The sequence below is a fragment of the Peromyscus eremicus genome, chromosome 18, assembly GCF_949786415.1.
Source record: "Peromyscus eremicus chromosome 18, PerEre_H2_v1, whole genome shotgun sequence".
Taxonomy (NCBI): domain Eukaryota; kingdom Metazoa; phylum Chordata; class Mammalia; order Rodentia; family Cricetidae; genus Peromyscus; species Peromyscus eremicus.
In genome coordinates this window covers 31,818,469-31,844,462 of record NC_081434.1, presented here as the reverse complement: position 1 = coordinate 31,844,462, position 25,994 = coordinate 31,818,469, and the positions used below count along the sequence as shown (strand labels likewise).

Genomic DNA, 25,994 nt, shown 5'->3' with positions numbered 1-25,994 from the left:
TCGTACTACCTTCTACGCATTCTCCTACAGAAATTCTTATGCAGAGAGAAGACAATATCTTAGACTGGATATATTTTACCACACAGAGGAAAAAATTAAAGACCTATGTAAAAAAGGTTTCTCAGTTGATTCTAAAAGGAAAATTAAGACTTCGTCAATTAGCAGGAATAGACCCAGCAGAAATTATGGTACCTTTTACTAATGCTGAAATTGCCGGATGGCAGTGGCGCAGGCCATTAATCCCAGCACTTGGGAGGCAGAGCCAGGCGGATCTCTGTGAGTTCGAGGCCAGCCTAGTCTACAGAGTGAGTAAGTTCCAGGACAGGCACCAAAACTACACAGAGAAACCCTGTCTTGAAAAACCAAAAAAAAAAAAAAAAAAAAAAGAAAGAAATTTTCTCATTATGGACAGAAAATGACCATTGGCAAAGAGCTTGCAGTAATTTTTTGGGAGAGATTAGCAACAAATATCCCAAAAGCAAAAGAATTCAGTGTATAAAGAGAACTAACTGGATCCTTCCTCACATTGCATGGGGAACACCAATATCTGCAGCCCATAAATTCTATATGGATGCAAACAGATCAGGAGAGACAAGTTATAAGTCAAGAAATTTAAGTAAAGTGGCTCAAAGCCCGTATGATTCTGTTCAAAAGACAGAATTATATGCTATTCTCATGGTATTATTAGATTTTCAAGAACTTCTTAATATAGTTACTGACTCTCAATATGCAGAGTTGTTTTACATATTGAAACTGCTGAAATTATTTCAGATGAATCAGAGTTGACTTTGTTATTTATTCCATTGCAAGAAATAATTAGAAACTATCCCTTATATATAACACATATCAAAACCCATATGGATCTACCCAGGCCCTCTAGCACAAGGTAATGATGAAATTGATCAGCTTGGTAGGAAATGTGCTAGAAGCCTCAGAATTTCATAAGAAACACCATGTTAATAGCAAGAGTTTGAAAAAACAATTTTTGATCACTTGGCAAAAAGCCAAGGAAATCATAAGGAAATGTCCTACTTGTTCTCTGTATAACCAAACAACAGGGAGTAGTCTATAGAACGACGTCCACATTCCCAAAAGATGGACTGAGGATATTATTTAAGGGGGGTTGGTTACAAGTTGTTATTGGTAATAGTATTTAAAAAAAAAAAGCTAAACAAAGAGTTAAATTCAAAGATCTCTTTCTAAAGGAAAAAGGGGGGACAGGGTACAGAAATGATAAGATAAAAGGTAGATTCCTGAATCTACTTTTAAACAACAACAAAAAAACCAACTACTAGTCTTAAATTTCACAATGGTATGGATTTGGGTATATTGATACAAATTTAAAGTTAATTTTGTCATACTGTATGTATATTTCTACTCTTGTAGTGTGCTTATGCAACTCATTTAAAAATGTAATATATAATTAAATACAAATTAATAGTCATCTATAATAGTCAAACTTATAGTCATATTAGGTATGTTTTCAAGGTCATATACAGATATATTTAGATAGCTGGTCTTCAAACACTTCAAAGACCTACAGAATATGGCATTTAAAATGTTTTAATCATGACAACGAGACACATCTGCTCCTGACAGTACCAATCTACTTCAGAAAAGATCATGGACATAGAGGAAACTCCATATGGAGTTTGCCTTCCTTATGGCAAAAGCTAGCCATTTGGGCAAAGAAACTGCCCTTGCCTCAATGGCTGACAGTTACTGTTCAAACTGGACCAAGACACACACACACAAAGGGACTGCCAAACTTTGTCAAGACAAAGTAGGACAGTCCTTCAAAATTCTCTGCTGCTCAAAAAAGTCTGTCAGATATTCTAGGCCTCTAGGCCAAGGATGGATGTCCCAGTGTTACAGAGGAAACTTAGATGACTGTCCAGACAGCCAGCTCTTTCTATCATTTCTCCCAATTTTTGGAAGTTCACTTGCTATGCACTTCCTGCTTACTTGGGTAATATTATATCTTTATGGGATCTTTGATGGAGTTGAAGACTAGGTAGTCATAAGTAAAGTTTTCCTTAGTTATAATAAAAGGTAAATTAGGTACAAAAATTTAGATTCACAAATATAAGATAAATAATAAAGTATTTTCTCTAATTTTGCCAAACACAAATGGACTGGATATTGTAACTGTAATTCTTACTTGATAACTGTTTTTGTTGTCTATAATTTTACTATGTTAAAGTTAAAACCTTTTTTAATTAGACAAAAAGGGGGAAATGTGGAATATTCCTTTACACTGAATATATGTCACTACAATTGGTTTAATAAACAAGCTGACTGGCCAATAGCTGAACAGGATAAAGTTAGGTAGGAGAGCCAAACTGAGAATGCTGGGAGGAAGAAGGGTGGAGTCAGGAGACACCAGCATACTCAGAGGAAGCAGGACGTGTAGAAAATGGGGTAACAAGCCATGAACCACGTGGCAAAGCATAGATAAGAAATATGGGTTAATCTATTTGTAAGAGTTAGCTAGTAACAAGCCTGAGCTATCAGCTGAGCATTTACAATTAACATAAAATCTCTGTGTGCTTATTTGGGAATGGCTGGCAGGACAGAAACTTCTGCCTACACCTTCTCACCTCACAGGGCACAGCACATGTGTGGTGCATAAATATGAAAGTAGACAAAACATCCATGCACATAAAAGTAAAAATAAATAAGTAACAGGAGGTGAGGGGGAGAAAAAATAGTAAGTAAGGGGAAGAGTGATTAAGGAAGGCACTGGACATTGGCCTCTGGCCTCCATACGCACACACACTAGCATGAAAATGCATATATACACACACACTACAAACATATACACACAGAGACAGAAAGATTAACTCAAAACAACCACAAAAAGGAAAACTAGAGGCACAGTCAGCCACAGGCACAGTGTGAGTACTGTGAACAGAACGGCAACTAGTTTTTAAAGGAATTAGGACAATATTTACTGACCAGTCAGGCCCTGCACAACTTTCTTGTGTGTAATAATTCAAAAATTTGTTAGAAATGGACAAAGGGGGCTGGAGAGATGGCTCAGAGGTTAAGAGCACTTGCTGCTCTTTCAGAGGATGCAGGTTTGGTTCCCAGCACCTACATGGTGGCTCCCATTTCAGGGAATCTGGGTACTCCTCTAGCCTCCAAGAGTACCAGACACACATGGAATGCACTTACACAGACAAATCACTCATGCACATAATATAAAAAAATAAATAAATCTTTAAAGTAAGGAAATGGATAAAGGGCCAAGAATAAGATGAATTATTACCAGGAAGCAGAGTTTAAACTATAAGGACTACTCTTACATTAAAATAAAGGGGAAATAAAGTGTTATTTTGTTTTAACTTCAGAATGCACCATAGCATCCTTGGGGTCAATTGTTCCACCACAGCACCACTGCAGAGGCCATCAATGCAAAGGCCAATCTTCGGCATCTGTGGGGGAGTGGAGAAAGGATGAACTTACTGTCCGCGTGGGTACCAGCGATGCTTCGTGGTGAAGAACACCTTGCTGAGCTGCTCTATCATGGGGCCTTGCTCAAGCCGTTTGCTTTTTTCTTCCAATTTGGTTTTCAGCACTTGTTCATGTGTTTCTTCATTATTATGCAAAATATCTGGTTGAGGGACAGGCTATAAAAGAAGCAATTAACAACAATAAAGTGTAGAAATGCAAGCCGGGTCTGACTGGCTTTAGGATGAAACAATGCCCACACTCAGCAATTCATTACATTCCTGACAGTGGGTAAGTAGCCAGAGCACTTTCAGTTAGTTATACTCCACAGAGTTAGAAGTACTCTTCTACTAGCCAAAAACTGTGGGCTTCTTTTCCAATAATAAAAGCTCTTATTCGATTCTTTTCCCTCAGTAATAAGGTACTTGTTATTTTTGTTTCTATTTTCCCAAAGTAGATACTAGGGTCTATATTACTTTTTAACTTGCAATTTAACAATTTACCTCATATATTACTAAGGAGAAAACAAACTGTGGTTGGTATGTAAAATAAATTTTAAAAATTTAATAAAAAAATTTAGAAAAAGAAAAAAAGGAGAGAACAATGAAAAATATATAAAAGACCTCTGTGTGCCGAGCGTTGGTGGCGCACGCCTTTAATCCCAGCACTCGGGAGGCAGAGCCAGGCAGATCTCTGTGAGTTCGAGGGCAGCTTGGTCTACAGAGCGAGATCTAGGACAGCCACCAAAGCTACACAGAGAAACTCTGTCTGAAAAAAAAAAACAAAAAAAACAAAAAAACAAAAAAGACCTCTGTGGTGGTTTGAATAAGAATGGCCCCCACAGGCTCATATATTTGAATGTTTGGTTCCCAGTTGGTGAACTGTTTAGGAAAGATTAGGAGGTGTGGCCTTGTTGGATGAGGTGTGTCACTGGAGGTGGGCTTTGGGGTTTCAAGCCCACACCAGGCCCAATCTCCCCCTCTGCTTGTAAATATAAGTCCTCAGCTCCTGCTCCAGCATCATGACTGCCTGCATGCTGTCGTGATGATCGTGGACTAACCCCATGAAATGTAAGCCAGGCCCCGATGAATGCTTTCTTTTATAAGTTACCTTGGCCATGGTATCTTTTCACAACAATAGAGCAGTAACAAAGACAACCTCCCATTGAAAAGCAACATTCCTAAGCAGCATAGAGTGGTGCATGCCTGCAATCCAGCACCCAGGAGGCAGAGGCAGGGGGATTTCTGTGAGTTTGGGGCCAGTGGTTATAGTGACACTATATGCTGACACACACGTCAACAGTAGTGACAAGGGAGAGAATAAGAAAGAAGAGCGAAGAGGTAAAGAGCAGCACTTTGGTCCCTGGTCCTCTTGCTTAGGAGTGCTACAGCCACAGGCAGGGAATAAACTAAAGCCTAGTCCCTCTTTGTAAGATCAGGAGGAACAGCTATCTCATAAGGGCCGGTGCAGGTCGAGCAAACAGTAATGGATGGGTGCCTTGCTGGTCCTCCAGCTCATGGAGACTTCAGGAAATGGTAGCTATCGACATCTCCCTTACGGCCCCACACAGGACACAAGTGCTATACGCACATTTAAAGAAGCACCCCCTAGACAGTTAAGGCATCTTAAAAGACCGTCTCTTTCACATAAAGCAGACTATTAGTCATCGTGAATGACTGTCGTTGGAAGGTACCAGCAAGCACAGCATCTGCGCTGTAGGAGCTGTCAGGATGAAGACGGAACAGCTAAAGCGTCAAGCCTCGACTAAACATCTGTGAACAAAGCTAGGGGCTTCTTCTAAGAAGTTCTCACGTACGTACGTACATCTGACAGCGAGAACTAGCAGAGACTCCTTCAAACCACAACCTTGCCCAAAGGCAACTGCAATTACTCGGTAAAATTACACTCGCCCAGCAACTGCCTGGTGAGCCTTGGGCTCCCTCACCCGTGTTCCCGATTCTCACGGGGAAGAACTGGAGCCTCAAACGATCTGTAGTCCTCTTCTGCTGGCCTTGCTCAGCCTGCCGAATACAGCAGTCCACCCACCATTCACTGCCTCTGCGCAGCGCTCTTAAATACGCTGCATCTCCTCTGCTGTTGCTTGGCTGGCCGAGCCTTCAAATACGAGTTTTCTCTTAGGTTTTGCTCTTCGTTGCTAAAGGCCAAATGTCTGAAGTCAGGCATGTTGGCACTCACCTGTGATCTCAACCCTGGGGAAGCTGAGACAGAAGGGTTGTCATTGAGGACACTCTGAACTACAGAGTGAGTTCCAGGATAGCCTGGGTAACATAAAGAGATCCAGTCTGGGCTATAATGAAAGTCAAAAGACTTCCCCACTTAAAAAAAAATGTAAATATTATAAAGAAGGTGTTTGAAGCCAGCAAGATGCCTCAGTAGGGGGCTAGTGAGATGGCTCAGAGGTTAAGAGCATTGGCTGCTCTTCCAGAGGTCCTGAGTTCAATTCCCAGCAGTCAGGGATTGGCTCACAACCATCTGTAATGAGATCTGGTGCCCTCTTCTGGTATAAAGATGTACATGCAGGCAAGATACCGTATCCGTAATTAATAAATAAATCTTTAAAAAAAAAAAAAGAAAAAGAAAAAGATGCCTCAGTAAATGAAAGTGCTTGCTGAGAAAGCCTGACCACCTGAGTTTGACCCTGGTACCCACATAAAGACAGGTGGAGAGAACTGAGTCTACAAAGGTATCCTCTGACCTCCTCACGCCCTGTGTCTTAGTCAGTGTTCTATTGCTGTGCAGAGACACCATGACCACCGCGACTCTTACTGGGGTGGCTTACAGTTTCAGAGGTTTAGTTCACTGTCATCATGGTAGGAAGCATGGCGGTGTACGGACAGCAACAGAAGGAGCTGAGAGCTCTGGATCTGGATCTGCAGGCAGCAAGAAGAGATACTGGGACTGGCCTAGGCTTTTAAAACCCCAAAGCCCCCAGTAATACACTTCCTCCGTGAAGGCCACACCTCCTAATCCTTCTCAAACAGCTCCACTCCCTAATGACTAAGCATTCAAATATATGAGCCTATGGGGGCCATTCTCATTCAAACCACCATACTACGGCACACATCTGAACCATACACATCATACACAAATATGCAATAAAAAAATTAATAAAAAAGCTAACATCAGCCGGGCGGTGGTAGCGCTGGCCTTTAATCCCAGCACTTGGGAGGCAGAGGCAAGAGGATCTCTGTGAGTTAAAGGCCAGCCTGGTCTACAGAGTGAGTTCCAGGACAGACTCCAAAGTTACACAGAGAAATCCTATCTTCAAAAACCAACGCCCCCCCCCAAAAAAAATTAAAATTAAAATTAAATTTAAAAAAAAAGAAAAAAGAAAAAAGAACAACAATCCTGTTCTAGATTTAGCAGTTTGGACTGAGAGTAGGCCTAAGGAGCAAGAATGGAGGAGAATCACCCAGGGCTGACAGATAACAGCAACAGGCAAGTATTATCAATAATTAAAACAAGGGGAAAAGAGATGGCTCAGTGGTTAAGAGCACTGACTAATGTTCCAGAGGACCTGGGTTCAATTCCCAGGCCATCCAGTGTCTGGTCACACCAGGATAAAAAAAAAAAAAAAAAAAAAAAAAAGAAGAAGCGGGAAGCAGGAAAAAATTAAAACAAAAGCATAAAATTATCAAGAGAAATATCTAAGTTTTTTAAAGTAAAAACTCAAAAACAATTTTTAAAAAATATTTCCAAACCTTTAAAAATTTTTAAATTTTAAACAAGGTCTCACTAAGATGAATTTGATGTCCTCCTGCTTCAGGCCAAGTGGTCAGGATTACAGGTCCAGTTTTTAATCAAATTTCTTAGGTCAGAAAACTGATGTCCTAATTGCCCTTGTACACTGGGAAACTTTAAATGAAAGATGATAAAAACTAAGAGAAAAAGTCAAGACAGTAAACTAGAAAAGCTGAAAGACCCCAAGCAAATTAATGGTTACTAGACAACTTTGCGTACGTACTTTGGTGTGCTCGTAGGGGATGTCCACGGAAGGGTGGTAGCACACTATTGTCCTGCCGTCAGAGGTCAAAGCCAGCTCTACCTTGCTGGAAAGGAACGTTTTAGAAATAGTTAGACTGCACTCAAAGCAGCATGAGTACTTTCGGGTTTTAGCTTTTTGAGACAAGGTCTCACCGTAGCCCAGGTAGTCATGGAACTCACTATGGAGCCCATGCTAGTCTCAAATACATGGCAATCCCCTTGCCTCTGCCTCCAGAGTGACTGGATAACAGATACATACCATCCTGTCTGGCAGGATCTCATGTGTCCCAGGCTGGTTTTGAACTTACTATGTAGCAAACAATGACCTTAAACTCTTGATCCTCCGACTCTATCTTCTTCTTTTTTTTTTTTTTTTTAAAGATTTATTTATTATGTATACAGTGTTCTGCCTGCATGCCAGAAGAGGGTGCCAGATCTCATTACAGATGGTTGGGAGCCACCATGTGGTTGCTGGGAATTGAACTCAGGACCTCTGGAAGAACAGCCGGTGCTCTTAACCACTGAGCCATTTCTCCAGCCCCCGACTCTATCTTCTAATTGTTAAGATTATGCCCCGCTACAATAATTACTCTTAATGAGAAAAATAATTAGAAATCAACCCAGTGCCACACTGAAAGCTAGGCCTCTGGCTGCTAGAGAAGGGCAAGGGCAAGAAATCTGTGCAACCCCGCCACAGTACAGGCTCTGCTCACGTGCACCAGTGTGCTAAGGTGTGCAACCCCACCACAGTACAGGCTCTGCTCACATGCACCAGTGTGCTAAGGTGTGCAACCCCACCACAGTACAGGCTCTGCTCACGTGCACCAGTGTGCTAAGGCAACTCGGGTCAAAGGGAACCACAGGAGCAAATGCAGCCCCAAGGAAGTGGCCACTGCTGCACATGACATTAGAGGACTTATAAAGTCAAGGATGAGAGCTATACATCTGCCACACAAGTCTGCCCAATTTGGAAATGCCATATCACAACAGAGGCTAGGGCATTCTGATGAAGCTAAGACTTCTAGAATACGTCAAGACTTCTAGAACACATCAGCCCTAAATCTTGGGTTTCAAGATGCTACTTTAAGCCAGGTGTGGTGGCACACACCCTTAGTCCCAGCACTCAGGAAGCAGAGGCAGGCAGATCTCTGAGTTCCAGGCCCAGCCTGGTCTACAGAGCAAGTTCCAAGACAGCCAGGGCTACACAGAGAAACCCTGTCTCAAAGAAGCAAAAAAAAAAAAAAAAAAAAAAGCTTAAGCTTAAGACAGACTATTCTAGACAAAGAAGAAAAAATACTGAAAAAAGTTACTGAACTTTTTAACCTAACTGAAATGTTAACTGATAATTCTTACAACTAAATCTAACAGCATCTAATTTGAATAGGCTCTGAGAAAGTTTATGTTTAAGGTAAAAGAGATTCAATGCACTATAGAACTGAAAATTTAAAAATTGATGGGGCTGACAAGATGATTTAGTGGGCAGAGGTGCCCGCTGCCAAGCTGACAACCTAAGTTTGATCCCAGGACCCACATGGTGAAGAGTTGTCCTCTGACCTCTGCATGCCTGTCATGGCCCACACATGAACACACACAAATAAATAAATTAATAAAAATGTATTGATGTAAGGTTGCTAATTCCAGGTTGAGAAACTGTGTTGAATATATTTGTATACTACAATAGCAAACTATTTCAATTTAAATGTAAAATTAATTAATCACAAACACTAAAGGAAACATGCTGTATTGCTTGATTGGAAAACCGAGTACCTATAACATAAGTGACAATTAAAAGACCATAACAGAGTATTTCAGCTTAACTACCGTAAAAAAAATAAATAATAGTGAGGCTGTAAACTGTATTTCATCTGCAGTTTTACTATGGTTTTACCACTGAATTCTACACACAATTGCAGTAACATTTCTGATATTAGTAAATTAATTTATTTATTTTTCAGACATAAGGGAGGTCTCACTCTGTACCTCTGGCAAGCCTGGAACTCACAGAGCTTCACCTGCATCCACCTCTCCAGGGCTGGGATTAAATAAGTACACCACCATGTCCAGCCCAAATCAGTCTGTACACATTTCATAAGATTTACTTATTTTGTGTCTGAATGTTTCCCCTGCACGTGTCTATGTACACCATTTGTGCTCCCAGTGTCCTAGAAGTCAGAAGAGGTTCTCAGCTCCCTTGTACTAGTTACAGTCGTGAGCTGCTGTGGGGGGGCTGGAGGCGAACCCAGGTCTTCTGCAAGAGCAGCTCTTTTAACCACTGACCATCACTTTCCACCATCACTCCTTTCTGAGCCAAGGTCTCACCAGATAGTCCAGGCTGGCCTTGAACTCACCAGATAGATAACCCAGGCTGGCCTTGAACTCACTAGCTACATAACCCAGGCTGGCCTCGAACTCACCAGATAGTCCAGGCTGGCCTTGACCTCATGATCCTCTAGCTTTAGTTTTCTGAGAGCTGGGAAGACCACCACAGCTAGCTTTAGGGAGTTTTGCATAATATCTACACTGACATCACTCAGTCTATTCAGGTTCAAAAAAACATAACCCAGTCTACTTCATCACGTGCAACTTAACTTAGTATTCATCAAATGTACTAAATTAAAATCAGTATCAAAAACCAAAGTATGGGCTGAAGAGGAGGCTTGTTGCTATTGCAAAGGACCCCGGTTCAGTTCCCAGCACCCCCGTGGTCGTTCACCAGTCAGTGGCTCCAGGAGATCCGATGCCCTCTTCTGACCCTCCCCAGACACAGGAACACACGTGGTGCGCACACATACATGCAAAATGCCCACCCACATAGTAAATTCAAAAGAAGATCTGAAACTCCTGGGCATGGGGGCACACATCCCTCAGCACTGGGAAGAGGATCAGGAGTCCAGGCCAGAACCAGCTACACAGTGAATGCAAGTCTAGCCTGGACTGCTTTTTGTTTGTTCCTTTACTTTTTATTTACTAAAACTTGCAATAAAACTTACATAACTTAAGAAAATAAATTGCGGGCTGGAGAGATGGCTCAGAGGTTAAGAGCACTGACTGCTCTTCCAGAGGTCCTGAGTTCAATTCCCAGCAACCACATGGTGGCTCACAACCATCTGTAATGAGATCTGGCGCCCTCTTCTGGCCTGCAGACATATATGCAGGCAGAACATTGTATACATAATAAATAAATAAATCTTTAAAAAAAAAAAAAAAAAAAAAAAAAAAAGAAAAAAAAAAGAAAATAAATTGCAACTTCTGCACATCAACTCTGCTCAAAAGGGAAAAAAAAGAAAAAAAAAACACAAAACATCCTATTCTTAGTTCTTAGAATAATGACTAAGTTGGATAAACACCAAGCAAATCGTACTGAATTCAGCAGTGTAAACTGGAATTATTCAGTGTCAAACAAAAGACAAATAAATACCTAATCTAATAGATATAAGCCCTAACATAAAATTATAAAAACGAATTAGCTTTTACAAAAAGCGAAAGCCTACTGCAGAAAGAAAAGAAGAGCAAGTCCGTTATAACAAGTGTGAGCCTTCACTACAACACAACAGTAACAGATTTATCTAAAATGTAAGACGTGTACCATCCAGGGACACACTTAATCCACAGAGATAAGACACAAGTTTAATACCAAAATTAAAGAAAGAATAATCGGGAAAGCAAACAGAAGATCACTGCAGATATAGCTGTGACTGCTGTTTTCAGCTGACTTTTTATACATACCAGTTGTAGTCCTCTGGAAGAGAAGAATATGTAGACTTATGGCAGACACTGGATAAAGCTCCATCTGCAAAAACCCACATGGTAAAATAGTTTAGTTCCCTGAGCATAAAGGTTAATTTTAACATCAACCAATATCTGTTTCTTTTTTGTTGTTTATTGAGACAGGGTCTCACCATGTAGTCCTGGCTGTTCTGGAACTCGCTCTGTAGACCAGGCTGGTCTCGAACTCACAGAGATCCACTTGCCTCTGCCTCCCACTTAAGTGCTGGGATTAAAGGTATCCACCATCACACCTGGCTTAAATGCTTTTATTATTTTTTTATTTAATTTTTTAAAAATTAGCCGGGCGGTGGTGGTGCACGCCTTTAATCCCAGCACTTGAGAGGCAGAGGCAGGCGGATCTCTGTGAGTTCGAGGCCAGCCTGGGCTACAGAGTGAGTTCCAGGAAAGGCGCAAAGCTACAAAGAGAAACCCTGTCTCGAAAAAACCAAAAAAAAGTAAGTTTGAGATTACCCCCAGAAAACCAAGGATCAGCTCCCTCCAGAGAGGATTTCTCCTGAACACGAGGCTAGGACCCGACTTTCCATCGACACACCTCTACCACTTCCCAGGGCAGAACACCCTTCACACTTCTTCAAACACCACTAAGTCTTCAAAGTCACTGTATTTTTGTCTATAAACTCCTTCTGTGGCCTCTCGGCACTCCAGCCTCTATCACAGGAGAACAGCTGTCTATGTTACATGCCCCACAATCCGTGTTCACAGGACCTTACTCATCCCCTCTCGGCCATCCTTGTTTGCCCCAAGTAAGTTACTATGGGACCAAATAGCTTCAGAAGCTTTAAAAACACAAAATCTACACCCGATGTTGACTGCATACAAGAGTTTAATGCTCCCTCACAAGGGAGGGCTTTTTCCTGATGCTCTTTGTACGTTCTCTTTAAATTGTAGATTGTGCTTTGCCACCAATGTTAATATCCTTTTTCACATAAAATGTCAAAAATAGAACAATTTAAATTAGCTCACGGTGAACTGATGATTCTGACAATCCCAGTTCACTCAAATCAGTTAATTAAACATTAGGGACTGAGGCTAGATATCAAATGTGTACTAGGGACACAGTATAAATGGAATGGGCAATCTAACAGTGAAAGGATCATTTCAGTAAAGAGGGACAAATAAGTAGTCCCATGTTAACTCCTGTGAGGACTGAGGGCTGTTTTGGGTCTGAGTTCTCACCACCCTGGGGCTTGGCTTCTCTTGGGAGACTAGAGGGTAGGTAGCAGGGATCTTTCTCTCAACTTGCCACCAAGATTGATGACCTAAGTTCCATCTCTGAGACCCACATGACAGAGGGAGAGAGCAAACACACCAACTAAAAACAGAATTATGAAAGCTAGGCATGTGGTTTACATAGAATCCAGGTCAGTTAGAGCCACAGGGCCACACAGCGAGGCCCTGTCGCAAGACAACAAAGCAATAACCAGCATCTGACCCTGTGTACCACTCTGACACAGACCCTAAGGGGCCAAGTCAGCCCACTGAGATCCTTGCACATCCATCCTATTGCACACTGCTCACAACAGTCAAGACAACCCTCAACAGGCAACGGGCAAAGACAATGTGGCACATACACACTTTATTCAGGTATAAGAATAAGCGGGGCGGTGGTGGTGCACGCCTTTAATCCCAGCACTCAGGAGGCAGAGCCAGGCAGATCTCTGTGAATTCGAGGCCAGCCTGGTCTAGAGAGCAAGCTCCAGGACAGGCACCAAAACTGCACAGAGAACCCCGTCTCCAAAAAAAAAAAAAAAAAAAAGAAAATATGCCACTTGTAGAAACATGGATGGAACTCGACCATCACGTTAAGTGAAGTAAGTCACACTCTGAACGACAAATAGTCCTGAGTGTGGCCCTCACAACTGTAACTCTATTATTAGGGAGACTGAGGCAGGAATCCACAAGTTTGAAAGCAGGCTGGGTGAGAGTGAAACACTAAAAACAGTAACACCAAACACCTAGAGTAGTGGAAATCCTAGTGTTTGGGAAGTGGAGGCAGGAGGATCATGTAGTCATCAAGGTCAGCTTTACCCTCACAGCAAGTTCAAGACCAGCCTGGGCTACATGAAACTGTCTCAACCAAAGAGAAAACCGAGCCAGAGATACAGCTCAGTGGCAGAGCACTGACCTAGCATGTGTAGTTTCAACTCCCATCGCCACAAAAAAGAAATTAGATTCTGGACTAAGGATATAGCTCAGAGTGTTGTACAGTACGCATACTGTACAAGTATGAGGACCCAGGGCTGGATTTCCACACCCACGTAAAAGCCACTGTCTCTGAAACCAACGATGGGGAGAATGAGAGAGTCGGAGATGGGCAGGTTCTTGGTGATCACTGGCTATCCAGTCTAGCTGAAACCACAAGCTCTGGGTTCACTGAGAAACTATCTCAAAAAATAAGGCAGAAAGTCAACAGAAGAAGACAACCTAAGTTGACCTCTAGCCCCGTACACATGCCCAGGTGAACACACTCATGTCCATGTCACACACACAAATAAAAACTAACAATATAAAGAGGGGACTGAGATGACTCAGTCGGTAGAATGCTTGTTCACAAGGATGAGGACCTAAATTAAACCCCAGCACCCATGTGCAAAGCCAGAAACAATGGTGTGTGCTTGTAATACCCACACTGGAGAGTGAGCATAGACACACCCCAGACAGCCAAGTCTATTGGGGATCCCCAGGTCCTAGTGAGAGACCATCTCCACAAAAGGTTGATGGCGCCTATGGGAAACACCCAAAGTTCTCTAGCTTCCACAGGTGCACTCATATCAACATTTACGTCTAACACACACACACACACACACACACACACACACACACACACACACAAAGAGAGAGAGAGAAAAGACAAATACTATGTATTTTCCCTAAAATACAGAATCTAGATATATATATGGTTGTGCATATATATACGGGGATTGTGGGTTTTTTGTTGTTGAGACAGGGTTTCAGTATGCAGCCCAGGCTAGCCTCTAACTTCCAGCAATCTTCCTGCCTCTGCCTCCAGAGTACTGGATTACAGGTGTGCATCTCCACACCCAGCCTGTTTACAGAGGATGTGAAAGCGGAAGGGGACTAGAGGAAGAAGTTTAAAGAGAGGGGGAAATCGGGGAAGATAATGAGGGGAGGAATCTCCATGTTTTCGCTCATATGGAAATCTAGGTTTAAATCTATGTACAACCAGGTGACGCAAAAGCAAAAGGGGATGATTTAAGGAGAGGAACAGAACCAGCAAAAGGCAGAGGAGACCAGGGTGAATGAGTAAGTCACCAGGACTACGTATGCACGAAATGTCATAAACTTAGTATTTTGGATGCTGACTAGAAGATTAACTAGAAAGTAAAAGCAATTTTCTTGTTTATTATTAGTATTTGGAGACAGGGTCTCACTATGCAGCCATGGCTGGCCTGAAACTCACTATGTACACCAGATTAACCTTGAACTCACAGAGCTCCACCTGCCTCTGCCTCCCAAATACTTGGGATTATAGGCCTGTGTCACCATGCCCATGTCATCACAGTAACTTCTTGTTGCTGTTTTAAGACAGGGTCTCTCTATACAGCCTTGGCTGTCCTGGAACTCACTATACAGTCCAGGCTGATTGCAAACTCACAGAGGTCCTCCTGCCTCTACCCCAGTGCTGGGATCAAAGGCCTGCGCCACCATGCTCAGCTCACTACAGAAACTTTTAAAAGCCTAGATAACCAAAAGTTAAATGTGCTTTTTTTTTTTTTTTTGAGCTGAGGATCGAACCCAGGGCCTTGTGCCACTGAGCTAAATCCCCAACCCATGTGCTTTGTTTTGACTCTTGTTATAAATAGAATGTGATAAATGAAATCATGTTCAGAGACCTAAAAATGAGGAGTAGGTGAGCAAGGGGTCAGGGACAGAAGGCTTTCTATAAAAGTGGGATTCAGCCGGGCGGTGGTGGCGCACGCCTTTAATCCCAGCACTCGGGAGGCAGAGGCAGGCGGATCTCTGTGAGTTCGTGGCCAGCCTGGGCTACCAAGTGAGTTCCAGGAGAGGCGCAAAACTACACAGAGAAACCCTGTCTCAAAAAACCAAAAAAAAAAAAAAAAAAAAGTGGGATTCAGTAAATTTGAACACTGTTTTAAAAAGGAGTTTAGTGAGCAAAGGTTTGTCTTGCCTCAGATGCCCCTAAATTACCTATTTATTGCTGGGGGTGGGGGGGATGAAAGCAGACAGCTGTGAGAAGCAGGATTTTGCATTCTATTATTTATGAGTTAACAGACTGACTATAAAGCATGTATTAATAGACTTTTGAGATGATCTTTAGAAAGGAACTACATTTGTTTGTTTAATGGCTGTATCCATAAGGGAAAAAACCTCCCACCATAATAATAGTGATTGTCCCTGGAAGACAGGACTGTGAATTGCTTTTAATTTCCCAATCTTGGGAACTACTAAAAAAAAAAAAAAAAAGAAGAAGAAGAAGAAGAAGAAGAGGAGGAGGAGGAGGAGGAGGAGGAGGAGCTGTAAAATACACTAAGAATAAATGTTCCTCATGAAGAGGAAGTTACCTTCTACCAGTTCACCTAAATCCTACTTGTGGTTTAATGATAGCCAATGATTACCCTAGATCCTTTACTTGGCATTTATGCACACACACCACACACATACACACACACCACACACAGACATACACATACACCGCCACACACACACTTACACACATTTTAAGCCCACAACAGGATCATTCTCTGATATATCAGGTTTTTTCTTTCTCTAGTTGGTGATCTGTCCATGTTGGTAACAGCTGCATGATATTCATAGTTAAGATTCCTCTTCTGAATAACATTTAAATTTTGTCCCCTTTTTATTATTGCAAATAATAAGCATATAGAATAACCAAATGCTTTAAATATCCTATACTTGGAAAAACATACTTTTTGAAACATTAAAAAAAAAAACTCACTTACTTTGCATTGGAAATAAATGTTTCCAGATAGTTCTGTTTGATGTCACCCATTTGACTGCTGATGCCATGATCCTTATCGGGTGATTTGAAAAAGATATTGTGAGGAGAGATCGAGTCTAAAATCTTGTTCTAGGCACACAGACTTTCAATCCTGCTTAAGAGATAAATAAAGGAAAATCAGCTACAGGGGTAAGCCTCAACACCGCAATAGGGCAGGAACCATTAACCAGCACGAGTCACCTGAAAAGAAGGCTTTCCAACTTTTCAGTTCCACACGATTTAACAGCGGGACGAAGAGCAATGACATTAAAATGTAAGAACCGGCCGGGCGGTGGTGGCGCACGCCTTTAATCCCAGCACTCGGGAGGCAGAGCCAGGCGGATCTCTGTGAGTTCGAGGCCAGCCTGGACTACCAAGTGAGTTCCAGGAAAGGCACAAGGCTACACAGAGAAACCCTGTCTCGAAAAAAAAAAACAAAACAAAAAAACAAAAACAAAAACAAAATGTAAGAACCCAAACCCAAGAACTACGTCTACTATCACTCCTCTTAAATGCAACCTTCACAGCACTCATGCAGTTTGTTTCAGTTGAGTGTGCAGTAAAATCGCAATTACTTAGAAAGTCCTTCACACACAATGTACAGTGTGCATACTCCTCAAACGCTGGTGTGTCTATGTACTAACTCCCAAGTCCCACACATAAGACCTTATCACTCATGGTAATATTGTTTCTGATGAAATATTCAACAAGACCTGCCTTTGGTCCATGAAAAATTTAAGAGGAACACGTCAACGTCACCATCTTACAGGTTGTAAACAAACTGCTCTTGTCGCCATGTCATCTTACTGTCACGTAACACTTAAAGATAACGTCAAAGCGTATTTATAGGGAATCATGAAAATTTAAAGGACTTGCTTCCAAAGACTTTGGAGTTGCTCACTTACAAACTGGAAAATCTGAGGCAAGCCATTAATTACACGACCTTCCATTCCAGTTCTTCCGTGGTAAACTGAGGGAAACAATCGCAGTTTTCATGAGAAGTTGTAAATACGTTGTATATAATTACTGTGCCCCTATTCTCAATTTGTCTCAATGCCTATCTATGCCCCTCCCTAGCTCAGCAGGCAGGGAAGGGGATAGTAGGGCACAGTCTCTCTTTATTTGCAGGCCGATTCCTGACACTGTCAGAACACTGCGCCTTGCTAACCCAGAGTTCATTCGGCGTGCAACAGAGGCTTCCTTCCCTCTGCGCTCTTTCAGACATCTGATTAGGAACAAAGGCCGAGAGAAGTCCAGTGATTTATTATTTTAGTAGTCCAGTGTTTAACTAGTGTCATGCATGAGACACAAACCCACGTCTTCCGATTACAAGTCCAGAATCAAAGCATTTGTAGGGGGACATTAAGTTTCCTCGGCTCGATGCTCTGACATAGTCGGCTGAGGGTCAAACTATTTGCTGCAGAGACTTTCGACCGTGAGCCCCTTGGCACGGAATTCAGCTCGAAATCTAACGCCCCGGAGGGTCTGAAGTTTGGGGAACAGGTGCACGGGGACTATGGCCCGGGGACTGATAGAAAGGTTTGGACCAGGAGAGGTCTCAGGAATCGCGGGGTCAACGTGGTGCAGCCGGACGCCCAGCAGCACACGGGTGCTGGGCCACGAGAGGGCACAACCATACGCGGCCCTTCCGCTGCACGGAGCCTGGGGACACGGCAGCCTCGCCCTGGGGGCAACGACGGACAGAAAAGCCCTCGACGCCCACGGACAAGCCTTCCAGGCCTGTCCCAGAGGAAGCGAGGGCAGCGGCTACATAGAAAACTACTCACCGCGGGCCAACCATCTTGCCTCAATCCGGGTCCTAAAGAAGCCGTCCAGCGCGCGCACCTCGGGCCCGCAAGGCACTCTGGGAGTCGTAGTCTCCGCGGGGAAAAGTAGCCCTGGTCGCAGGAGGAAGGTGGGGCGGGGTCCTATGGCCACCCAGTATTTGTTATGGCAGCTTGGGTTACAAAAGGTGTTCAGACAACAAAATCGCTACCGGTTTCTAGTAGCAGGTACTGTTTAAAATAACAGCAGAAAACAATTCAGAGAGACACTAGACTATACCGTTGAGGGCTGAATTAAGTTTTCCCAGAGAAGACCGAGATGTCAGAGAATTCTAATGTGGATGTTAAGAGCTGAGGGTGAGACATTCCGGGTGTGGCTTTGTTGACTAGCTTGAAGGTTAGTCAAAGCACAGGAGAGGACAGACTAATTGAGCAGGTTGGCAGTCCTATAAGGGTGGGAAAGGATTCCATTTGGGAGTTGTTGATCTGGGGATTTATCTGAGATGCCCAAGTGGCGATATAAAACCAAGCAGGCTAAATAAGAATATAAAGCCATGGGAATGAGGGCTGGGTATGTACCTTGGTGCTGTAGCATGTCTGAGGCCCTGGGTTTGATCTCCAGCACCACAAAAGCATAATAAATAAAGCTATGGGAATATCGAGCCAGTCAGTGTAGGGAGAAAATGTAGCTAAAATGGAAGAAGTCTCCAAACTGAGCCAAAGGACTCCCAACACTTAACAGACCAAACGTAAGAGGTCACCTAGCAAGGGAATATCTGAAAAGAGACATTCCAATAAAAAAAAAAAAATAAGCCCCAAACACCAGCTAATAGTTTACACTGGCACACATCAAAGTTGTTTGGCCTGTGAGTAGTGGCGCACACCTTTAATCCCAGCACTCTGGAGGCAGAGGCAGGTGGATCTCTGTGAGTTCAAGGCCAGCCTGGTCTACAGAGTGAGTTCCAGGACAGCAGGAACCCTGTCGAAGAAAAAAAAAAGTTTGAAATTCAGAGTAATAAAATGGCAAAACAGGAAAAACCATCGAAGCAGAATGAAGTGACTGACCTGGAAATGATGGAAAAGTTACCCAGTTTGTGATGACTTTGGGGAATAGTTTCACAAGCCCCGGACTTCCTGCTGTAAAGCTTTACAAAGTAGAGAAGGTGCCAGGTGGGTGGAACAGACCTGTGCTTTCAGTACTTAGGAGGCTAAAGCAGGATTCCTGTGAGCTCTCTTATAGAACCCAGGACCACCAGCCCAGGGATGGCACCACCCACAATGGGCTGGACCCTCCCTCATTGATCACTAATTAGGAAAAGGCTTGCCTGCAGCCTGATCTGATGGAGGCATTTTCTTCTTTGAGGTTCTGTCCTCTCGACAACTTTAGCTTGTGTCGAACTGACATAAAACTCTCCAGCACAGATTTTGTGTCGGAAAAATATAGAAATATTACGTTTAGGGCTAGTGAGATGACTCAGCAGAGAAAAACACTTGCTGTCAAGCCTGATGACCTAGGTCCGATCCCTGAGACCCACATGGTAGAGGGAGAGAATCAACTCTGGCAGGTTGTTCTCTGACCCCCAACCTCGAGTGCCCCTTCCCCATATAAATAAGTTTAATTTTAAAAATTAAAAAGAATGGGGCTGGAGAGATGGCTCAGAGGTTAAGAGCACTGGCTGCTCTTCCAGAGGTCCTGAGTTCAATTCCCAGCAACCACATGGTGGCTTACAGTCATCTATAATGAGATCTGGTGCCCTCTCCTGGTGTGCAGACATACATACAAACAGAACACTGTATACATAATAAATAAACCTTAAAAAAAATAAAAAAGAATGACATTAACTTCATCAATAGTGTTAGATTGATTGTTTAAGAGGAAGAGCACCAGACTTAACTGTACTTACAATGAAGTTTTATATTAAAAAAATAAGCTGGGCAGTGGTGGCACATGCCTTTAATCCCAGCACTCAGGAGGCAAAATACCAAAATAAATAAATAATGAAAAACCAAGCATGATGTTATGTATCTTTCATCCCAGCACTTGGAAGGCAGAAGGAATCAAATATCTGTGAGTTTGAGGCTAGTTTGGTCTATGTAGCAAGTTCTAGGCTACCCTAATGTCATTTAAAAAAAAATTCTAATGAGAATAATCTAGGTGTGTGGATGTGTTTGTTAGTATAGTACTGTAAGTCTGATTGGGTATATGCCCATAACCCCAGCATTTGGGAGGCAGGAGGATCACGAATTCAGTAGTCTTGATTTCTTCTTCCTACCTCTCTTCAGTTCTCCTGCATTCCCATCTGCCCTGTCCTGGGATAAGGGCACTGCAGGTGACCAATGTGCTAAGTCACTTAGTGGCCAAGTCTTCAATTTGGGGTCTTGTGGAGCTGGTAAATTCAACAGCCTGCAGAGTCACAGCTGTGTTCTTACCTGGTGAAGGCAATGTTTTGATCTTTGTTTGTTGAGTCTGGCATAGATTTTTTCAACCAACAATAGTTTCAGGGATAGAACTAGGGTGTTATTTATTGTCTTGAACTTGTATAACTTGTATACATAGAAAGAGAGAGGGAGACATGCAATGGGCCAGAAGAATTCAGAAAAACCGAACAAGCAAAATGTAAATCAAGACTGCCAGAGCAATTGCTTTGGTTTTTTTTTGACCAGATCAGATTGTAAGGGTCCGAGAATCGCTGGAGGAAGATCCCAGACTCAAACTGCTGTGGAATAATCCTACTGTACACTATGAATATGTATTACCCTCACTGGCTAAAACAAGCTCATTGGCGATAGCCAGACAGAAAGTATAGGCAGGATGATCAAACAGAAGATTCAGGGAGAAAGGACAGGGTCAGAGGATCGAGAGGAGACACCAGCTAGCCACTGGGGAAGCAGGACATATAGACAATGAGGTAACAAGTCATGAGCTACATGACAAAACATAAATAGAAATATGGGTTAATTTAAATGTAAGAGTCAGCTAGTAACAAGCCTGAGCTATCAGCCGAGCATTTATAAGTAAATTAAGTCTCTGTGTCAGTTATTTGAGAGTAGCTGTGGGATAGGAAAACTCCACCTACATCAAATAGGGTGCAAAGACAAAGAGCATTTATTCCAGTATGCACTGTTGGTGAACACTCTTCCACTGAACTACATCCCACTGAGGAAAACAAACAAACAAAGGTTTCAAAACTCTGTCCAGTCCTTCTGGAAGTGGGCCATTTCCTGAAGCTAGTGATGCACCTGAGGGATGGACTTGAGACCGACGGTGATGATGGGGAAGGAAGCCGAGAGACAAACCTGGGTAGGGCGTACCAGGTGGGAGGAAATGACAGTCTAGGCGGGGCTAGCTGAGTGTGCAGTCACCAGCAGAGGCTCAGGGACATGGAATGCAAGACTTCTGGGAACCTGAGAGGGTGGCGAGAGGCAGTGGGGAGGCTCTGCTGTTACCTGTTCCTGCCAACCTTCTTGCCAAAGGCTGAGTCATCATCCCCTGGAATTCTGTTTCCATTGAGAACTGGCCCAGAAGTGTGGAGAGGAAACAGCACTCTAGCATGCAGGGAGAGGGGTCTCTACAGAATCAGGGTGCCTGCTCTTAAAGTCTCTTGATAGTACAAGTGTCCTGGAAGACAGAAAACACCAACAAAAGCAAGTATTACTCCTCAGAACCTCCTGGGTCCTATCTCCTCTCCTTCAGGGCTGTCTACTGAGATAACGCCTTTTGGGACTGGTGATGACCCGGATGACGCTCCTCACATTCCTTGGGCCCTGTGTTACTTAAGTTTCTCCTTATGTTGGAGGCATGAATGTGAGGCAGCAGGCGTTTTCCCTGACTTGTTTTGTATTAGTATTGAGCCTTTTCTTCCTCCCCGCCCACTGCCTGCCTGAGTCAGCAGACATGAACCCTTCCCTCACAGAGGCTTCTGTCTTGACCACCCACGAAACAGTTTCCCCACGCTGCCAGAAACAATAAGGGAACTTGCAAACAAATACTTCTTATTGATGACTGCCGTGAACTGAAACAGGGCTTCTGTTAAAGGTGACTGACAGACCATTGTCAATGAATTCTCTTTTTTATTTATTTTTTCATTCTTTCTCATTCTCTTGCAAACCAGGCCTTGCTATATAGTCCAGGCTGGCCTCTAACTGACTACTTCAGCCTTCTGAATTCTAGGATTATAGGTCTGCCCCATCATTTCAAGTCTCTAGCTTGTCTTTTGGAAGCACAGGGCTGTGGAAAGCTGTTCCGGTCACTGGTAAGGGAGGCCATATCTAGCTTTTTTCTTATATGAGTGTCGAGATTTCAACTAGGGTCTCCTTGCTTTCACAGCAATGCTCTTATGCACTGAGCCATCTCCCGAGACGCCCTAAGGGAGGTCTTTTGACCACAGTATACCCACAGTGAGACACCACATGTCTTTATTGCTTCTCTGGTTCCTCCATTTGCTCTTGCCATGAGACTCCTTCTCTAGAGGCCCCAAACAACCGAACAGACCACAGACTTAAACCTCCCCTTCTCCTCTTCCTCTTTCTCTCTCTCTCTCTCTCTCTCTCTCTCTCTCTCTCTCTCTCTCTTTTCTTTTTTCTTTTGGTTTTCTGAGATAAGGTTTCTCTCTATAACAGTCCTAGCTGTCCTGGAACTCGCTCTATAGACCAGGCTGACCTCGAACTCATTGAGATCTAACTACTGAAGCTACAAGCTAACACAAGAGTACAACATTCCCGTCTTATTTCTGTGTTCTCTACATGACCAACACCTCTTGCCTGAAGGAACAGGTTCAGTTGGCTTTATAGTTGTCATGTTTCATTCCTATTTTGTGGATACAGATAATTTTTTTGCTTATTTTTCAAGACAGGGTTTCTTTGTGTAGCCCTGGCTGTCCTGGAACTTACTTTGTAGACCAGGCTGGCCTTGAACTCACAGAGATCCACTTGCCCCTCCCCCTTTCTCTCATGCTGGGATTAAAGGTGTGTACTACCACCGCCTGGCAAATAATATTATTTATTTTCATTGGTTTTGATTTTTTGAGACAGGATCTTCTGCATCCCAGGCTGGCCACCAAATCAGTATGTGACTGAGATTGACCTTGAATTCTTTAGAAGTTTCACTTAATTGACTTAATGTATTTTGTGTGTGCGTGTGCGCGAGTGTGCGCACACATGCACGCATGTTAATTACTGTCCTATTATTGTGAAAAGGCACCATGATCAAAGCAACATATAAAAGAAAGCTATTAATTGAGGGGCTTGCTTACAGTTTCAGGGTTAGTCCAATTCCATTATGGCAAGAAACATAGCAACAGGCATGCAGGTATGGCCCTGGAGCAGTAGCTGAGAGTTTGTATCTGATCCACTAGTTGGAAACAGAGAGAGAGATCAAGTCCAGACTGGGCCTGGCATGGGCTTTTGACACCTCAAAGCCCATCCCCAGTGATACACCTCCTTCAACATGGACACACCTCCTAATCCTTCCTAAATAGTCCACCAATTGAGAACCAAAAATTCAAATATATGAACCCATAAAGGTCATTCTCATTCAGATCACTGCAGGGACTGTGTGTGTGTGTGTTTACAAAGGCATGGAGGTCAGAAGACAACTTTTTGCCTTTGTTTTTTTCGAGATTGGACCCTTCTAGAACTCACTATATAAACCTGGTTGGCCTGGAACCCACAAGAGATCCATCTGCCTCTGCCTCTCAAGTGATGTGATTAAAGGTGTGCACCACCACACCTTACTAATATTTTGTTTTCTAGCTCTGCTTTAAATATAGTAAATAGCCTTTCTGTATTTGTACATTTTTGTGGGTGCATGTACACGTATGTGGGAGTGCATGTGGAGGCCAGCAGTGCACCCTGGGCAGAGTTCCCAGGCACTGTTAATTTTTCTTTCACTAGTCTGGAATCCCCTAAGTGCTAAGTAAGCTAGGCTGGCTGGTCAGCAAGCCCCAGGGATCTACTCGTCTCCACTTCCCAGCACTGGAATTTCAAGCGCACATTCCACTCTGGGTCTTTTTCCCTGTGGGTTCTTCAGATGGAACTCAGGTCCACAAACTTGCAAGGCAAGCACTTCCGACTGAGCTAGCTCCCCAGCCCAGCCTCATTAAGAGTAAATCCCTTTGTCCTGCAGTAACTCCTCCTCTGGAATACACCCCATTCTACAGGACTTGCAGGAATGGGGGGGGGAGGGTTAGATTGCATTTTTATGATTAGACTGTGAATTCTCAAAGGGAGAAAAACAAAAGAAAGCTAAAGGAGACGTGAAAATATTTTAATTAATTTGTTAATTTGGTGGTGCTAAGGAGTGAGCTTAGGACCTCCCCCACACTAGGGAAGAACTGTACCCTGGATCCACATACTCCCAGATTCCCTCCCCACACATTCCACAGTGATAATAGTCTAGAGCAGTGGTTCTCAACCTTCCTAATGCTGTGACCCTTTAATACAATTCCTCATGTTGTGGTGATCTCCAACCATAAAATTATTTTCGTTGCTACTTCATAACCGTGTAGCTGTTAGATTTTCTGTGTCCCACCTGGCTTGTGGTCGGGACAAATCTCTCACCCACAGTCCTGCAGCCTTTTATAAAATAATCACACAGAGGCTTAATATTATTTATAACTGCTTGGTCATTAGCTCAGGTTTATTACTGACTAGCTCTTACACTTAAACTCAGCCCATTTCTGTTAATCTGTATGTTGCCACATGTTCCATGGCTTTACCTGTGTGCCATTACATGCTGCTCCCTCGATGGTGGGCTGGCATCTCCTGACTCAGCCTTCCTCTTCTCAGAATTCTTTTTGTCTGCTTAGCCTACCTATACTTCCTGCCTGACTACTGGCCAATCAGTGTTTTATTTATCAACCAATCAGAGCAATACACACTCACAGCATACAGAAGGACACCACCTATCATAACTATAATTTTGCTAATTATGAATAGTAATGTAAATATATGTGCTTTCCAATGGTCTTAGGCATCCTCTGTGAAAGGGTCATTTGACCTCCAAAGGTATAGTGACCCACACAGGTTGAGAAACGCTGGTCTAAAGGACCTTCATATCATCAAACTAATCTGTCAAATTTAAAAGTCAAGTTCTAAAGATCCAATTTCCTAGCTGTTTTCCTTTCCAATCACAGATGCTTAAAACACTTAATTTGAGCGAGAATCATGTGGTCTTTGTTTGTTTGTTTGGTCTCATGCAGCACAGGCTGGCCTTAGACTTGCTCTATAGCCAAGGATGGTCTTGGACTTCTGATTCTCTGCTCTCCATTTACCAGGTGCTGGAGAGTTACAGGTATATGTCACCAGGCTAATTTGGTCCTTTTTTTTTTTTTTTTTTTTGAAACAGGAGTCCAGGCTGGTTTTGAACATACAGTAACTTCTCTGCCTCGGCTTCCCACGTGCTGGGGTCATAGCTGTGATTCACTCCATCTGACTGCCTTTCTTCTTTTTGCATGTGCATATGAGAGTGTATGGTGTAAGCACACATGCATGTGGAGGAATGCATACCTGTGTACAGTGTCGGAGGATGCTGGATGTCCTGTCCTGCTACTCTGTGCCTTCTCTAAGACAATGTCTCAGTGAATCTGGAGCTTAGCTGGCAAGCAGCAACCTCCAGCACCCATACTGTCTCTGCCTTCCCAACAAAGCTGGCATTACAGACGTGCACCACCATGACCTGCTTTTTACGTAGGTTCTGGGGCTTTGAATTCAGGTCTTTTGTAGAGACCCACAGAGGTTTCCTAGTGAGAACTGACTCAGGGTCCAAGAATCTGAGCTTGCTTTACCCAGCAGGACTGCATAATGGGATGATTTGACCATGGAGCGTGGAAGGGTCTACACTTGGCTGCACAGTGTGCTTTGATCTAGCAAGAGGGAAGTCTTTTGCCCCACCCCTTGGCATTGTTATAAAAAGCCCTTTTGAAGAGGCAGAAGGGGCCGATGAGTTTTGATTCAGGTCCTCCCAAAGCTATCCTGTGTTTCTT

General features: G+C 43.1%; 1 protein-coding gene across 4 annotated transcripts in view; it reads right to left on the bottom strand.

Moving 5' to 3' along the window:
- The window catches only part of Mrpl42 (mitochondrial ribosomal protein L42), a 35,165-nt gene that overhangs the window by 6,569 nt on the left and 2,602 nt on the right, over positions 1-25,994 (bottom strand). The window contains exons 1-6 of one of the 4 annotated variants that reach the window (XM_059245677.1): positions 23,265-23,362; positions 21,460-21,631; positions 16,191-16,340; positions 11,185-11,248; positions 7,439-7,523; positions 3,469-3,632 (exon numbers count right to left, since the gene is read on the bottom strand). In XM_059245677.1, the coding sequence (XP_059101660.1) occupies positions 3,469-3,632; positions 7,439-7,523; positions 11,185-11,248; positions 16,191-16,257 (380 nt within the window). In that variant the 5' untranslated portion in view covers positions 16,258-16,340; positions 21,460-21,631; positions 23,265-23,362. Of the gene's footprint in view, positions 1-3,468; positions 3,633-6,253; positions 6,345-7,438; positions 7,524-11,184; positions 11,249-16,190; positions 16,344-21,459; positions 21,632-23,264; positions 23,363-25,994 lie in introns of those variants that run through there. The other 3 variants (XM_059245676.1, XM_059245675.1, XM_059245678.1) reach the window with 3 other exon arrangements.